This window comes from Dasypus novemcinctus, chromosome 5 (assembly GCF_030445035.2).
Source record: "Dasypus novemcinctus isolate mDasNov1 chromosome 5, mDasNov1.1.hap2, whole genome shotgun sequence".
Classification (NCBI taxonomy): domain Eukaryota; kingdom Metazoa; phylum Chordata; class Mammalia; order Cingulata; family Dasypodidae; genus Dasypus; species Dasypus novemcinctus.
In genome coordinates, this window is record NC_080677.1 from 93,843,954 (window position 1) to 93,862,582 (window position 18,629).

The 18,629-nt window shown below is 36.8% G+C and overlaps 1 protein-coding gene across 2 annotated transcripts in view; it reads left to right on the plus strand.

The window, feature by feature from the left end:
* CFTR (CF transmembrane conductance regulator) overlaps positions 1-18,629 on the plus strand; it is a 199,564-nt gene that overhangs the window by 34,955 nt on the left and 145,980 nt on the right. For both annotated transcript variants that reach the window (XM_058297260.2, XM_058297261.2), the window contains exons 2-3: positions 3,235-3,345; positions 7,884-7,992. In XM_058297260.2, coding sequence (XP_058153243.1) covers positions 3,235-3,345; positions 7,884-7,992 — 220 coding nt within the window. The remainder of the gene's footprint in view (positions 1-3,234; positions 3,346-7,883; positions 7,993-18,629) is intronic.

Here is an 18,629-nt window from a genome sequence, read left to right on the forward strand (position 1 = left end):
ATGATCACTGTGATTTTAGGTCAACCTGCCTTCCTCTTATGCTGGGGGTGGAGTCAAGATGGCGACTACCAGCCTCTTTCTGACCTCGAGAGGTTCATACTTTACCTTTTTGTAGGTTCTGCGTTAGCCAGTTGAATTTACTAATCAGTAGCTGAAATCGGTGGCTAACCATCTCTTCCTCCCCTGTTTCTGAGCTTCCAATTCCAGCCACAGAACAGCTCCTTTTGGCGGCTTGCGCTGCCAAAGTGGGATAATCACTGGTCTCCGTGGCTTGGCTGATAGTTTACTGGAGGGGCTGGCGCAGGTCTCTCCAGGTTCCTCCCTGCCGGAGATGGGGCTGGATCCTAGGCTAGAGCTGCAATCTGCTCAGGATGGAAAGAAGCCGGTTCCTACCAGTGCTGTGATTTTTCATCTGCCCATTTCCCCTTGTGCCAGGTGTGGAGTTAAGATGGTGAATACCGGCCTCTCTCTGACTTGGACAGGCTCAAACTTTAGCTGTTCTCAGGATTATACTTCAGCTCACCGAATGTATTAACCAGTAGCTGAAGTTGGTGACCAGCCATCTCTTCTTTCCCCATTTTTGGGAAGTGGAGCTTTCAATTTGAGTTGCAGAACAGCTCCCGAGGCAGTTTGTGCCTCCAGTGGAAGATGGGCACTGGCTTCCATGGTGTGGAGCGCTCTACTTATGAATCTTCTCTGCAGTTGGGCAGTCTCCTCCTTCCATTCCTTCAAGGATGTTGCAGTATGCTCTTCTGGCCTCCTGGAGCCCCCAAACAGGTGCTTCAGCTAGCTCCAGAGAGCTCTGGGTGTTTACCAACTGCCCTGTATCAGGAGCTGACTCTAGGAGCTCCTTACTCTGCCACCATCTTGCTGGTTGTCCCCACCTATTTAATTTTCTGAAAATGGAAAAGATGCACACTGTGAAGGAAGGAATGAAATCTGTAGTAAAGGTCTAGTTTTACCATTTAGTAAGCCAGACAAGTTTAACATCTCCAAACCTTTATTTCTTCACCCTTAAAATAGGATAATCCTTTTTGTTTTACCTATATAAATAGATTTTCAATTCAAATCACAATATGCTAATATTTGTGCAAGCTCTTTGGAAAGTTGGAAAGTGCTCTATATACATAAGTGTTCATTAATAGTAAACACTCTCTTCATACTGTCACTTCTTGGTTTAAGTTCACAAAGCCTACATGTAAGGATTGGAGTTTATATCCTAAATTCCAGACTTTTCACAGTCTCACCTTCACCTGTGTTTCCAACTTTACCTTTCAGTCTTTATGTTGGTTATAGGGATTATGAGTGCCAGGTAATGATGCCATCACTCTCCCAGGCAGTGCCTGTTGCAGTCACTGCATGATGATGGCACTTCTTTTCTTGCTCTGTTCAGACTGGCCTTGACTGTTCTCATAATTGTTATCCAGGACAGTTATCAGTGGATCAGACTGGGCAATGAAGATGAAATCTAATGATCATATTTTTGTTAAGGCTCAAAGGCTCTTCTTACAATGAAGATATTGCATGTTAATGGGAAGAAATGACATATTAAACCATAGTAATTCATTAATATGTTAGCAAGAAATGATTGATGAAATTACTTAACCTTCAAGCTGGGTCATTAAATTTTAATGAAGGATGAGTTGTAGAGACATCTAGAACATAGGGCAGGGGCTATTGAAGAAACTGAAGACCAAGGAACTGCCATCTGTACATTTTTGCCCTGACACAATGTCTAAATACAAACACTAAATGTTTGTGTTTGGCTGAGTACTTCCTCTCCTTCCTGTGAATAGCTTTGTTGCAATGTTTTTCCTATTGTCAGTTTACCCAGCCTCTCAGATGTTACTAAAACGCCCCTTTTTGATTTTGGTGGTTTAATGCATATTTTGATACATTACCAAATAAAGTGTCAATATCACCAAGTCTTCAGGACTCTCTGGTTTTTCACTAAAAGACGTTAAGGGAAAAAGCACAGATTTAGGAGACACTAATTCTAGTTTCAGTGCCCTTCTTCAATAAATACATGAGACATTGCAATGACAGACATGGGCCATTATATATACAGCCATAACCTACAGAATTGAATGGGAGAGAGTGTAAACTGCAATGTAAACTATAATCCATGCTTAGTGGAAATGTTCCAAAGTGTGTTCATCAATTGCAATGAATATACCACACAAATGAAAGAAGTTGTTAATGTGGGGAAGGTTGGGAGGTGTGGGAAGTGGGGCATATGGGAATCCCTTATAATTTTTTATGTGACATTTTATGTAATCTAACTATCTTTTAAAAATAAATAAAAATATATATATATATTTAAAAGCTGGTAAAAAGCCCATTTAAAAAAATACATGAAATTTTCCTGAGGACAATCTCATTCTCTCAAACTTCATTTAGAATTTTCTGTTTGTACATGATTTCCTTCCTTATTTGCATCATGATTTTCTTCTTCTTCCTCTTCCTCCTCCTCCTTTTTCTTCTTTGTAGATTTTCTTATCTCTGTGAAGATTATTCTGTCTTATCTATAAGAGTTAAAAGCATTGTATTGGATCATAATTGGGGTTATTTCCCTTTCTAAAATCAATAATTTCCATCATAAATTGTGATTTACTAAATACCTAGAAGGCAGATATATGTAATTGCTGTGGGGTGAGGAAATGAAACATAGGAAAGTTAGGGTCCCCACCCTCAAGTAAGTGATTTGGACATGATAATTAAGTCAACAAATTGTTACAAACTAATTAACCCTCCAGCTATATCAATTCATTCAACAGCTCATTACTGAGTACCATGTGCTTAATGAATATATAAAAGGTGTTGATTACATTCACAAATCATTTTATTTTTGAAGTGATAGAGACTGGATTTCAGCAATGTGCTATAAACTCCTAGAATTTGGCTATTTTTAGGCAGTTCTTTTTTGAAGTATAATTCTAACGTAAAACTTTTATCAGTTTTTTTCTCCCTGGAAGGAATTGTACGATCATTCTTGAGTCCTCTGACAAAGCTAGACACATTAGTTTAGACAGGTTAGTGTTTTATACAGTTGTGTCCTATGAGGTAAAATTCCCTGGTATTTATATAAGTTGACTTATTTTATTCACATATTCATGCATCTACCATTTCCAACATGTTAGTATTAAATATATTTGAAACAGGATAAGATTACAGTCCATATCGGAAACCAAATCAAATGAATATCTATTTCTGTCCTTCCTTTCTTTATTTTAGCTGGACCAGACCAATTTTGAGGAAAGGGTACAGACAGCGCCTGGAATTGTCAGACATATACCAAATACCTTCTGCTGATTCTGCTGACAATCTATCTGAAAAATTGGAAAGGTATGTTCATGCCCGTTGTTAATTAACTGAAAGGAGAAATTAATTACTTAGAGAATAGAAATTTAATATATTAGAAGGCCTTATTTTTAGAACAGTATATTTAAAATTGAAATTTATTTTCTTGCTGAAGTCTTGATCAATTAAAATAACTAAACAATTAAAAAAAGAAGGAAAAGTAACTATTTTCATTAAAAATGGCTTTTTTTCCCATGAAAAATACATATTTGAATTCTGAGAATTCTCCTGTCATTAAAAACCATTAGATGGATTTTGTGAAGACTACAGTACCATCTTTTTGAAGCATATTGTGTATATTTACTACTAGTATCTGAATACAAATGTACTTCCTGGGAACTATTAAGGTAACAGCTATTGGATATCAAAGGAATAAAAACCCTTATATTTTTGAGTACCTATCATGTGCCAGGTATAGTATCTCTTCTCCAGCACTCTGGGAGGAAGCACTGTTATCTCCATCTTACAGAAGAGCAACCTGAGCCTCAGGGATATGATGTAATTTGCAACTAATGAATGATGGAGCCATGATTCTAACCCAGGTCTGCACAGTGTTCCCTATCGTAAAGAACTTCTCAGAGTCTTCTTTGCCAACATGTATTGGTAAGGATGCTTTTGATTGCCAGTGACAGAAATCCAATTAACTAGCTTAGGCGAAAAGAGAATTGGCTCTTGTAGCCTAACTAGATGAAGGCCTAGGTGCACAACTGACCTTAGGGACTGAATGGGACCCGGGACTCAAATCCGTCTATTGGCATATGCGTTGTGCTGGTTTTATACTCTCAGACCATATTCCTCCGTGAGGTGGGTAATCAGAAATTTTTGTTCGGATCCATATGGACCGTAGAGGAAGGATCCCTTTCTCCTCAACTAAAGTCTGAAAAATTCACAGACTCTTGGGTCTTGGGTAACATGCTCACCCTTTGGTTCAACAATGATCCACAGCCTATGAATGCGCTAGACTGTGTCTCGTGCTAGCAGCACAGAGTCTGGTGCCAGATGAAACGGAGGTGAGAGGGAAAGGGGCTGGGCAAGGGAAAAAGTAGCTATTAAATTATTACACCAAAATGAAAAAGTTGAGTAAACTTGGAATTTGCTTACCTTATCTTCATTAAGCATATTTCCCTTTTTGATATTTTCAAGGAAAAGTGGGTTATTCAGCCTTATTTCCCTTGACTTCATTTGAAGGATTAGATTAGTGAGAGAAGCGGATTACATTTCCAATATCAGTGGCTAACTTCTATGATTGGGCACTTGCTGTGTGTAAGTGCCACAAAGGCAGGGCTATTTTGTTTTTTTCTATCTGTTTTCTTTGTGATACATCCCCAAGAGACTAGAAAAGTACCTGACATATAGTAGGTGCTCAGTAAATACTTGTTAAATAAATGAATGTTTGGATGTGAATTGGCAAGTATTATATAAAAACTTGCAACAGTGCTGAAGAGATAAAATATATAAACATAGCATATTGTAGGTATAACAGTTCAAAATAATATAGTGGATGTTGACTATGTTTTCAGTGGATGCTCAGGGAAAGATTAATTCTAATAGGATTTGGTTAATGTGTATTAGTGTTAATATGAAAAATGTGTATTCAGAATATATTTTTATTTATGCCTAATGTAGAGGACACATACCTGAATTTATAGGATTACATGGCCTAACTTTTTTTTTTGGCCTCAGTTTTCATTGTGTTATATCATTCAATTTTAAAAAATAAACCTATTTTATTTTAATTCAAGAACTGTGCCAGCAGAAAGATAGAGCATAAACTTTATTCTTTTTGTCCTTTTTTTTGTATCTTTTCTTCACCCAACTATTCATTTCTTTTGTTATAAAATGAGTGTTTTGAATTTGTTGAAACGTTTTGGAAGTTTACAGTACTCATTTATGGTAGTTTGTACCTCTGCATCTTGGGGAAGTGACACGGGCTTCAGATTTTATGACTGCCTTATAACAAAAGCACCCAGGTGAATACCACTTGGCTGAGGGAACATGGCCCATCTGACTAGTTTGTGGCTGTGGGGTTGGCTCCTTCTCATCACTGCATTGTGAAATCTCACATCCAGTCCATGACTTATAGCTGAGTCACTAACTTCAAGCTTTCTAAGTGTGGGGCTTCTTCCTCTATGGTTCAGCATTTGGTGTTAGGAATGTTCATTGGGCCTATTATGCTGCTACTGGAACCACAGCATCTACTCTTGCTACTAGCTCTTTCTCCCAGGGAAATTATTCAGGTCCTGCCCTTTTAAAAAAATTCCCCAATTTTGCCTTCCACAAAAGTCACTACCCAGCCCTTATTTTTCTTACATAGTCAATATTTCTTTGCTCTTATGGTCTCTCTCTTCACCTTCATTTATATCTCAGTTCCCAGAAATTTGATTTTTACCTCTATCTGTTCCTAAAACTACATTGACTAAGGTTATCTCTTAATTAACAAATATAATGACATCTTTCTATTTGGCTTTGGTGTTGTACACTTTTTCCCCACCTTGAAATTCTATTTCTTGGCTTATGTACCACCCCCTTTCCTGGTTTTTCCCTTTAAACATTCCTCCCTTGAAGGAGAGAGTGGATCAGATTCCAGCACTTAACTTCTCTATTGCAGGGTTTGTTAACCTTTTTTGTTCCATGGACCCCTTTTCCAGTCAGGTAAAAACCATGGACCCCTTCTTAGAGTATAGTGGCAGATAGTTTTGTGACACTTAACTAGCATCAGGTCCAACAACTACTGTAATTTTTTTTTTTTAAGATTTTATTTTTATTTTATTTCTCCCCCCTCTCTCCTCCCCATCCCAGTTGTCTGTTCTCTGTGTCTATTTGCTGTGTGTTCTTCTTTGTTCGCTTCTGTTGTTTTCAGAGGCATGGGAATCTGTGTCTCTTTTTGTTGCATCATCTAGTTGTGTCAGCTCTCTGTGTGTGCGGTGCCATTCTTGGGCAGGCTGCACTTTTCTTTCCGCGCTAGGTGGCTCTCCTTATGGTGCACACTTCTTGCACGTGGGGCTCCCCTATGCAGGGGACACCCCTGCGTGGCACGGCACTCCTTGCACTCATCAGCACTGCGCATGGGCCAGCTCCACACGGGTCAAGGAGGCCCGGGGTTTGAACCGCGGACCTCCCATGTGGTAATTGGACACCCTAACCAGTGGGCCAAGTCCAATTCCCCAACTACTGTAATTTTAAATATGGATGAGCATAAGCATTTTTAAAAATGTGCAACAACTGCAATGTGATATGAAATGAATCCTACTGTAATTTATTGCATGCATTCATGAGTGAAGGAAATGCCAAATTTCAGTTAGAGGTCAGAGAAAATAAAGATAATATGTTGATTTTTAAAAATTTAAGCTCACGGACCCTCTGAAATCAAGGGGTCTGTGGACCCCTCATTAAGAATCCTTACTCTATTGAGAGTCACCTGAATGAAATGGTGGGAGGCAGGTCCACTGAGTGTGTCAGTAGAGGGTGGGGAGGAGCAGGAGGAAAGTAGAGAGATGGGATAGGTGACCAGGCATTGTAGGCAAGCCCTAATTAGCAAGCTTCAGGCAAATGCCCAGGTTCTGGACTCGGAATTTCAGTTGTGTATTCTTGCTTTGGAGTGACTTAGAACCACATTTACTCATGGTAGATTGATCGTGATAGGAATAGACAGTGATGAATTGCAAAGGCTTTATCCAACTTAATAGTACTTGCCTCTAGTTTTCATCTTGTACAGTTTAAAAATCGAGATGATGGTATCATTTAGAAATATTTTATTCTCTTAGAGAGCAAGGGGGCTTTTATGGTTAAAGAGTGGCAGCAATTACATATATAAATATAATCAACTGATGAGTCTATATTACTTAAAACAAAGTTTATTAGATTTCAGGCAGTTTTTAGACTATTTAATTTCTATTCTTATCAGAAAAGGTAGAATTTGATCATACCTCAGTTTTGAAAGACTTTTACTCTAATAAATGACTTTAGTAATTGAAAATGAAGTTTGATGGTATTTATTTCCTATCTCCAATTTTAAAAACAAAGCCTTAATAATAGGTTTTTCTAATGTTAAATCTCAGAAAAATCCACTTGACTTTTTATCTTGTGTTTGGTTTGCTAATCGAATGATGTAAAATGTACTATGATTCTAAATAGATGAAGGTCAAGAGTCAAAGAAAAAATTAAAATATTCTTTTAGTTTATTTTTTCACCTTGTTCCAAATAAAGCGATGTGTATTCATAAGAGACATATATTACTTGCCCACCCTTTGCACTGCTCTTAAAAATCCCAGTAACTTTCTTTAACACAATGTGAACCTTTTCTTGAAATTAACTCCCTGCAGAATGATATATGGCAGAGCATCAAATTCTGCTAAAGATGTGACTGAGCAGTTGACGTTGAAATGTCTCCACCAATTTTGTCTCTTTAATCACTTGGGTTAATCTTCTTGGATATTCTTGAGTGAATCAAGCTGTTAAGGGAAATAGAACAACTCAAATATTTGCACATGAACTAATTGGTCCCACTTTTTATTCTTTTGCAGAGAATGGGACAGAGAGCTGGCTTCAAAGAAAAATCCCAAACTCATTAATGCTCTTCGACGATGCTTTTTCTGGAGATTTACGTTCTATGGGATTATATTGTATTTAGGGGTAAGGGTCTTGTCTGTGAATTCATTATGTATATAATAATTACCTTCATTTTTATAATTAGAGAAGGAGTAGGGTTATCTAGTATATTAGTCTGCCAAAGGGGTGCTGATGCAAAGTACTAGAAATCTGTTGGCTTTTATAAAGAGTACTTATTTTGGGGTAAAAGCTTACCATTACAAGGCTCTAAAGAGTACAACTCAAGATTGCTTTTTCACCAAAGTCAGATGCCACATGTTGAAGCAAGATGGTGGGTGATCTCTGCCTGGTCTCTCAGGGCTTTCTATATCCAGTCTCTGGCATAGGGCTCACTTCTTTCTGGGCCTTCTCAGCTGCTCAGCTACTCTGTTCTCTTCAGCTGCAAACTATTTGGCAAATGGCTCATCTCTTCCTAGGGCCCCAGGATCAAACATGGCAGAGCTCTTTTTCTTTGCCTGTGCCCTTGAGTGAGTGTCCACTTATATCAGCCCACCAAGGGAGTGGGGACTCAACTTGAGTTGTGCCTTACTGACATGGTCGAATCAAAAGCCCTAAGTTGATTTTATCAAGTAAACTTAAAATCCTTGCAATTTAATATAATCAAGGTATATCACACCCAGAGGAACATATTCGTTTACAAATATAATCTTTCTCTTTTTACAATTCATAAATAATCTCAAACTGCCACATCTAGTGTACAGGTATAAAGGTATAAAGGATGAATCTAATTCCAAATGCTAAGAAACCACCTAAAACTCCAGTAGAAACATGTAAAAATGCTTCAGAACTTAAGTGTCCTGGCACATGGGTAGCAATATACAATTTAAAGTGGGTTCAGAAAAATAGTTTGTTTAAAAATTTTTATTTTCTATTTTTTATTCCAAAGCACCCTAGGTTATTAGTATACAAGATTTCTTGTGTCATTATTTTCATTTTCCCGTATTTCACAATAGTATGTCAGGAGAAAATATCAGGAGAAGAATTAGGTTAAATTCAGTCAATTACATATACAAATATTTGTAGTATTTTAAAATCATACCTGCATGCTGAATTGTTTCAAGTAAAAGTAGCAAAATTTTTCATTTTTCATTTTGGAAGTGAGGGACTCTTGCAATATTTTCCTGATCAGTGCGCCTGAAAACCCCAGGCTCTGTGTTGGTTAAGTGCAGCCTGGGATATTCCCCAGTTTCTATGAAATGTGAATCTCATCTATTAATTTTCTACCTATCAGAGCCTCTTTTAAAGTCCGTGGTCGTAACCTGTAAAAGGGAGTGACAAGCTGAAAACCCATGTAGTCTTCAAGTAAAGGCTGTGCACAATACATGCTTTGGTGGCCAGGGACCATGTGGAAGGACTTGCACAGTGTTCATATTGTCTTCATGCCTCAGGGAGTTTGTAGTGTCAGTGTCTCCCGAAGAAATGCCATTGCAAGTGTATTGCGTTAAGAACTTTAGTCCATACACACCAAGAAAAATACATGGAAAGTTTTTTCCTGACAAAGGTGACTACAATTAGGTTCAGAAAATTTTATAATGCTTTTGATAATCTCCTGTAAGAAATTCTTCAGGTCTTTCAAATAACAAAGGTTTGATCCTTTTTGTGTGTAGATCTCTATAGGAACCTGCAACAGTTAGGGGGTGAGAAATAGTTTGTAGTCAGTAGGACTGAGATAAGTGAGAATTATCTTTTAAGCTGTTGTTAAGATGACTTTTCTCAGTGAGAGGAGGGCCCAGAGCTTTGGGAGACAATTATCCCTAACTCTTAATTCTCTATAACTTAATTAAAAACCTATGTTTTATTAATTGCTTTAGTGTCTACATTCTAAACATTTGAATCAGTGTATAGAAATACAATTCACTCTGGCCATCTCATATAAGAATGTAACATTCTTAACAATTGTTGGATTGAAGTGAATGAAACTTCAGACAATTGCCATGTCAAGGATTGCAGTGAAATTCAAAATTTTCCCTAGTAATATTTTCTATCACACAGTGCTTCCATTTATTAACATAAGCACTACTGGGTAGAGCTGGAAAAGAGGGCTAAATATTAGGCCCCTTTTTATGTGCTGCTTGGCTTGTGAAATAATTTATTCCTCTAGATCCCACCAGCATAGAAGGTTCATGTGCATTCACTTAAATGTGAAAATTTTGTATTATATAAAAACATATTTATAGGATTTATTTTTTGATTTGGTGTACACAGATAAAAAATAAACATGATATAGGAAAGTTTACTATTTATTGAGTACCTAAACTGTTCCAGGTTCAGCACTAAGGCTTTTCTCAAGATTTTTTTATTTGATTCTTGTAATAACTCCATTGAGTAGAAGTTATCCCTAATTTATAGATAAGGATATTGACATGCAGGGAAATTAAGTAACTTTCTTAAAGTCATGAATATGGTAAATTTGAGTGATTACCCACATGGCTTTAGCTCCACTCTTCCACCCACCATATCAAATTATAATTGCTGTATAACTATATTATAATGACTATTTAGGTAGCTTCTCTGCAACTTAAGAGACACAGGCAACACTAGCGTGAAGGTTGAGGATTCTGCCAGGGCCACCTCAGGGACAAATCTGAACAATGTTCACAGCAGGTATGGGGCAGGGAATCCTGACAGAATCTTCTCACGTATACTGGGAAGGAACAGTGTGAAATCCTCCCCAAACCCAGTGAAGTGAGGGTCAAACCGATAAACACAATTAAGGGGAATAAGAATGGTGCAATAGGTATAGAGAAGGACTATTTATTCTTAAACTTTTCAAGACTAAAAATACCCCAGCAAAAGGAACCTTAAAAGCCTTTTGTGATGTTTTAATTAGGCAAGGGCAGTGTGAGGAGACAGGTACTTCTGAGCGTAGCCTGAGCTACCAGCTCAGCTTCTATTGATAACCAACAGAATATTGGTGAGGACAGGACCCCGGTAGGAAGAGCAGCTGTGTGGAAGGCATGGAGAGGAGGTTTTATGCTGGAAATGGCACTCATGTGGTATGACTTTTCCTTGTCATGGAGAAAAGGTTTCATTGAGGCAGTACAGTTTTAAGTAGTGAAAATGTTGAAAACTGGAAGTCTCAAAAGAATTTAGATATCCAGAGTAGTCATTAAGATGAGTACAGTTTTTCAGGGCCCCTGATCTCATCTCCTGATTCCGTCCTTTCTGTTCCTTACAGAAAGAAAAGGGGAGAACATTAAGCCATTCTAATAAGACATCTATCATTTTACATACCTTATATTAATGTCTTACTATTTATAGTACTCTTTTTGGATGTTCCTTCTTCTATGTGTGTCATTTTAGTAATTTTTTTGTGTTTTTTTTGAGGTACTGGGACCAGGGATTGAACACAGGACCTTGTGTGTGGGAAGCTGCCACTCAACCACTGAGCCACATTGGCTATCCTGAGTGGCTTCTTTTGTTTATTTACTTTTTTGTTTGTTTGTTTGTTTGTTTTTAGGAGGTGGAGGGACTGACCCTGGAACCTCCCATGTGGGAAGCAGTCACTCAACTGGTTGAGCCACATCTGCTCCCCCATTCTAGTAATTTTTAAGTTCCATGTACTAAACAGAGTATCTTGAAATTGCTATAAAATTACTCTTAGTAATAGGTGGAGATCCTTTCAAAATGTCCTATACCCTTTTAGTCCCTCTAAATCAGAATAATTGTGTTATAAATAATATCTGATTGGTTTTAGCACTGAGGGAAAAAATACTATAAAATTTGCTGTTGATCTTGAAAGGTTAAGAAAAAAGCAAATGCCATCATGTAAGAGCTTGTCTCTTTGTGACATTGATGTCATTTTAAATCATATTATCTATGGCCTCTCATCATTAACTATGCATTTGTTTTTTCTTCATCTGGCTTAGTAGCCAGCTATAGCAATGTCTTTAACATTTGAGACTGCAAGTATAGAAGAGAAACTAGCTGATGAAAAACTGAGTATGAGAGTCAATTAAGGATAGTCTGAGGGAAGCCAAGTAAAGGGAGTTCTGTGAGCAGATTACTGAGAGAATATGATGGTCACAATACATTTATTATGATAGGAAATTCACAAGCATTCATTCAAAAATATTTTTGATTCCTTGGCAGTTCTGGTCATATTTCCACCATCAAACAGGTATATGTAGGTACAATTTTGGATAAACTACCTTTATTCATTAAACCCCAAGAAGTTTAAGAGCATAAAAGAGAAGTCCTGGAACTCATTTTTTCCCCCAGAGTTCCCAAATCCCTCAGTCTAAATTGCAAAGGAGGAGTTGTTCCTTATGTTTGACAAAGACATTTGATAGGCTTTTTTTTTTAAAGATTAATTTTTTTATTTATTTCTGTCCCCTTCCCTGGCCCCTGCCCAGTTGCCTGCTCTTTGTGTCCATTCGCTGAGTATTCTTCTGTGTCCGCTTGGATTTTTGTCAGTGGCACTGGGAATCTGTGTCTTTTTGTTGTGTCATCTTGCGGCATCAGCTCTCTGTGTGTGTGGCATCATTCCTGGGCAGGCTGCACTTTGTTTTTCATGCTGGGTGGCTCTCCTTATGGGGTGCACTCCTTACACGTGGAGCTCCCCAATGCGGGGGACACCCCTGTGCGGCACGGCACTCCCTGCGCACATCAGCATTGCACTTGGGCCAGCTCATCACACAGGTCAGGAGACCCTGGGTTTGAACCTTGAACCTCCCATGTGGTAGGTAGACGCCCTAGCCGTTGGGTCAAATCTGCCTCCCCTAAAAGGCTTTTGAACACAAGCCTGCTGCTAAAGAAGAGAGAGTTCTCATTTTGGGGAACCGTGTGCACAGATGGTCCCTGCCTTAGGTACTTTGGCCTGTGTATGTCCCTTCTATGTGATTGATTACCTAAGGACAGCTATCCCAGCAAATCTCCTAGTTGCCTATTCCATGCCTGCATCCCCCACTATCTAGCTGCTTCTCCAACCTGGCAGTCCCTTGCATGTTGCACTCCCCACACTTGCCTATGTCCTGAATATTTCCATCCTGTCTCCTACTCCTATCTCTAACACATGCTGTACTTACTTGAGCTACCCACTGCATTCTACATCTTCCACACCAAGATGTATGATGAGAAGACTTGGTTCATTGGGTTTAGATTTTTTTCCCTGAAAGGTAAGGGATTTTTGCTTCTGTCTTTGGAGTCACTATGACCCCACCCCAGATGATGTGATTTATTTGCTGTGTGCTGGCACTTGGGATTGTTGAAGAGTTCTCCAGGTGATTCTAGGTGAGAACCACTGGGGGACAAATACTAGCATTATCACTTTTTGGTGGACCGAATTGTGTACCCCAGTTTAAACATGTTCTTGGTCTTGGTCGACATTCTGATGGACTGGTGTTTCAAGAACCTTTTGCACTAAACCGGCTTTTGAAGATTAAATTAGGACCCCAACACTGTGTTTAGTGAAATATTGTATCTCAGGGAAAATATACCCCCTGATCTTACCTGTGAAATTTTGAAACAAAATGAATTTGTAAATTAGGAAATGCCTGGAATCATCCTTTTATGAGATAGACTGGATGTGAGGGTACTCAGATCTCTCATTCCTTGGTAGGAACATGGTAGATCTTTTTTTCTTGTTGCAAATCATCCTGTAATGACTAATGAATGTGAAGGAGTGAAACAAGGTAATATATGTGTAATAAACTCAAGTATGTATTTTTTCAAAGGCACCCCATTTTTTCTTAACTCTCTTGGGGTACACTCATGCCCTGATAGGAAAAGCCTGTTTTATAATCTTGAGCAAATTAAAGAACTAGTCTGGGTCTCAGTTTTATTAATTTTACAATTAAAGGTGCTACAGTACAATATGCAATCTCTATGATACCTTCTGTCTCTTAAATTATCTGAGTCATGACATGGCACCTAGAAAATTAGTATTGATCTTAAATTACAGTGCTATTTACTTATATCTTGATTTTGAACTGATAATGATGCATGAATTGATGAGCAACTGAGAGAGAACCAGATTGTATTATACCATTTTTATTTGATTTGGGGTTATGAATAAGAATGAGATCTTTGAAGTCAGACTGCCTGGTTTAAATCTCATTTTTGACACTTACTGGCTGTATGACTTTGGACAAGTTATTTTAACACACTTTGTCAGTTTCTTTATTGTTCAGTGGGGGATCATAATGACACCTATTTATAGAATTTTTGTGGGAATTAAATAATTAAGCAGATAGATTAGATCTTGGGACATAGCAAGTGCTCCATCAGTGCTAGTTATTATATTTAAATAGACATTTTTATGTAAGGGGCAAATACTCATATTTGTTAATGTTAAAAAATGATGGCTAGATCCTAAATATTATTCCCGAAATTAAAATTAATATTTCAACGTATCTTTCATTATTGCATTCTCTGGACTAAACCTATTATTGCTGCTATTTCATTAAACCTAGGAACTTTTTCTTATAGAAATGAAGAATATTGATTAGGTTTCTATTTAAGATGTTGCTGGTAATAGTTAATGAATCAGTAAGTATAAAAGAAAAATACCAAAAGTGAAATATTTAGAATTAGACCCTAAACCTAAAAACATGATTCAAAGGCAGTTAGGTATTATGATAATATTTTTGATATTCTATTCTTAGTGTGTGTGTGTGTGTGTGTATTTTTACTAAAACTATAAACCATAGTTGCAAAATAAAGGAAATATTTAAAAATATGCTTCCTGAACAATTCCTCAGTGTACTAAGCATGAATAGGTTTTATTTTTTCTGCTGAATATGGAAAAATTCTTCAGCAATTAGCCTAAAACCAAAATTTACCATCAGACTCTAGTGTATGAAGATAAAAATTGACAGTTATGTATACCCTGCCAAAAAACTGAATCTTAAGCTTGTGTCTTAGATATAAGCCAGTACCCTTTGTGTCTTATGATAAGTTCTGGGTGTATAACTGTATATATGGTTACTTTCCTTGATTTTTTGTATGTATGTTTTAAAAATAATTATCATAGGGAGTGGGTGTAGCTCAGTTAGTAAATGCCTGTTTCCCGTGTAGGAGGTCCAGGGTTCAATTCCTGGTGCCTTCTAAAAAACAAACAACAACAACAAAAAAACAAAACAAAAAGTAATTATCATAAGGTATATGCAACTTTCTATCCTAACTTTTGTTATTCTCCTAAGTATTTTTTTTTCTGATTATATCTGATTTTTATCCTTTCAGTCTTTTTACCCATGGAAACATATACTTAAATAAAGGGGGGGGGTGACAATTACCTTACATAAGGCATTATGAATCGACTTTTCTTAATGTATTGTGAATGCCTTTCCATATCGTTAGATAGTTTTCTACCTAATAACTTTAATGTTTAATAAATCATGTAACTGTACCATAATTTATTTCGTTATTTCCTCATTTTTAGATATTTAGATTGTCTCCAATTTTTCATTCCTATAAATAGTCCTTCAATGCACATCCTTTAAAAGCTAAATCTCAGCAGATTTTGAAATTGCCTTCTAGAAAGGATGTATTAATGTACTTTCCTGATACTAAGGTATGAAAATTTAACCTTCACCAACATTCAGTTTTATCATTATGAAAATTTAACCTTCACCAACATTCAGTTTTATCATTTTCCAAATGTTTCAAATAGCTAAGAGAAAAATAGTATATTTGTCATTTATATTTGTATTACTTTTGGCTCCTAGTGAGTTTAAACAGTTTTTGTATATTAAATATGCATTTATATTTGTCCGTGAGTGTATGAATAGGCTTTTCATGTTTTTGCTTACTTTTGCTTTGATATGTTTGCCTTTTTATTGTTATAAGAGGGAATGTTTTTCCCAATCTTTCATTTGTCTTTTAATTTTATTTCTTGTGAGCCTGTTTTTTAAATCAGAAGTTTTAAATTTTTTTTTGCTGTCAAATCTATCCAACTGTTTCATTGTTTTCTGCTTTTGTGTTCATACTTTATGCTTTCTCCAGCCAAATATTATGTAAGCATTTATCTATATTGTTATTATTTCATCATTTACATTTAAATACATAATTCATTTGGAATGGGATTTATATAATAGAAATGTAATTTTTCAAAAATGAGTATTCACTTTTTTCCAACATAATTTAATGCATAATCCAACTTTCTCCACTGAATTAAAATGCTGCATTTTATCATACCTTAAATTTTTGCATATGCTTCAATCTGTTTCTAGATTTTCCAGATATATCTATTTCTTTGTCATGCCACATATTATTATAACTTTGTAATATCCAGTAATGCAAACCCTTTCATATATTATTATTCCTCAAATGTTTTTGATTAGTCTCTCATTTTCTTCCAAATGTAATTTAGAATCATTTTATCCAATGATTCAACAACTATTTGCTGAGTGGATTCTCTGTGCTAGATATTATACATGGTTTTGAGATTTTTACAAAAATTAAGACAGATGTCCCTTCTTTTATGGCGTTTGTCTTAGTTTGCCACAGAGCTGCCAATGCAAAGTACCAGAAACATGTTGGCTTTTATAAAGGGATTTATTTGGGGTGAAAGCGTATAGTTTCAAGGCCAAATCAAGAATCAGCAGAGGTGCTTTCTCAGGGTCCTGCCACAGGGTGAAGTAAGATGGCTGCCATTCTCTGCCAAGGTCTCTGCTGTCCCTTCAGAATCTACCATCTCTCAGAGCTCAGTTTAGGCAATGAGTCAAAGTGCTTGTCTCTTCAGCCTTTCAGGGTTTGTGTGCCTTTCTGCAGTTACAGGCGAACCTGGAGTTGTCTCTCTCACATGGCTGGGGCAAAATGGCAGAGCTCCCTTTTCCTGTGTGTTTGTGTCTCTCTCTCTATCTCCATTTATATAAGATCCAGCAAGAACACGGAGACTCAACCTGCGGCATGCCTCACATAGTCCAATCAAGAGAGTCTCACATCCACAGGAATGGATTTGTTCTAAATTTGTTCATAAAATTTGTTCATAATCTTTTTTCTTTTTGGGATTTACCAAATTCAAACTGTCACAGTGTCCAAAATTTATGCTTGGGATTTTGATGATGTTTGCATTAATTTTATAAAAATAATTTAAAGGAAAATGTAATCTTTGTGATATTAAGGTTTTATAATTTGAAGATTTGTTTTTCTGTATATTTGAGACTTAAATATGTCTCACTAATATTTTATATAGTATCTATTTTAGATTATATGTATGTATATTTCTTATTAGTATTACAATATTTCTTTCATGTTATAGCTATGAATTGATTCTTATTTAATTATTGTGCTTGGTGTATAGTAATACTTTTAAATTTTTTTTTAGTATATTTATTATTCAAACCTGTACCTATTAAACTCTTTTTTTTTTTCCTTGGGGTCAGACAGACCCGGGGTCCAGTCATGCACCCGCCTCTGGTGAGCTTTTTTTTTTTTAAAGGTTTATTTATTTATTTATTTAATTTATTTCTCTTCCCTCCCCCACCTGCACCCCCCGTTGTCTGCTCTCTGTGTCCATTCGTTGTGTGTTCTTCTGTGTCCACTTTATATTCTTGTCAGCGGCACTGGGAATCTGTGTCTCTTTTTGTTGTGTCACCTTGCTGCGTCAGCTCTCCATGTGTGTGGTGCCATTCCTGGGCAGGCTGGACTTTCTTTCCTGCTGGGCGGCTCTCCTTACAGGGCGCACTCCTTGCGCGTGGGGCTCCCCTATGCAGGGGACATCCCTGCATGGCACGGCACTCCTTGCATACATCAGCACTGCACATGGACCAGCTCATCACATGGGTCAGGAGGCCCTGGGTTTGAACCCTGGACCTCCCATGTGGTAGGCGGACACTATCAGCTGAGCCATGTCTGCTTCCCACCTATTAAACTCTTGATTTGCTTGAAGTTGTAATATAGACAATTATATTCCATATTGATAACGATACTTTTCACTTCTCCTTTTCAACCATTCATATCTCAATCTTTTTTTTTTCTTGTTGTGGTACATTAGCTAGAAATCCCAGAAAAATGTTAATAATGTAATAATCAGTATTCTTGCTCTTGTTGTTCTCCTGACTCTAAAGGTAATTCTTCTCAAGTTTTATAATGACAGTGCTGATTATTGTTTTGAGGGAGAAATTCTTTCTTAGGTTAAGAAAATATAAGTATCCTTATATTTAAGTTTGTTCAGAATACTTATTAAGAATAGATATTAAATTTTTATCAGATTTCCTTTTCTGTTATTGTTGAGATAATCATAGGTTCTGTGATTCACAGATATTCTATTAATTAGTTTCTCAATATTAAACCATCCTAGTATACCTGGGATAATGACATATAAAGGGTATTTAAAGCAAGCAGAGATGATAGTGGTTACTTTACTATTAAATAACTATCCATGATGGAAAACGATGCAAATGTTCTTTAACTAATCACTCACCTTGTATTAGGAAAAAACTATGCTTTGGGCTTGAAACTGTAATTTCTAAATAAAGTTATCTGAAAATTAATTAGTTAAATGCAAGCCTGAGTTGAGTTTTCTATTTTCACTTTAATTTTCCTTCATGGTTTGAATTTCCAGCAAAACCAGGCTTCCTTATCATCAGAAAAATATGACCCTATCCTAGGTAGGCACAAAAAACAGGAATGGATCAAGGATTTAGAACGATCCCCTGTGACTTCTTTTTTAAGGATTTATTTAACTCCCCCACCCCGGCTCCCCCCCTCCCCCATTG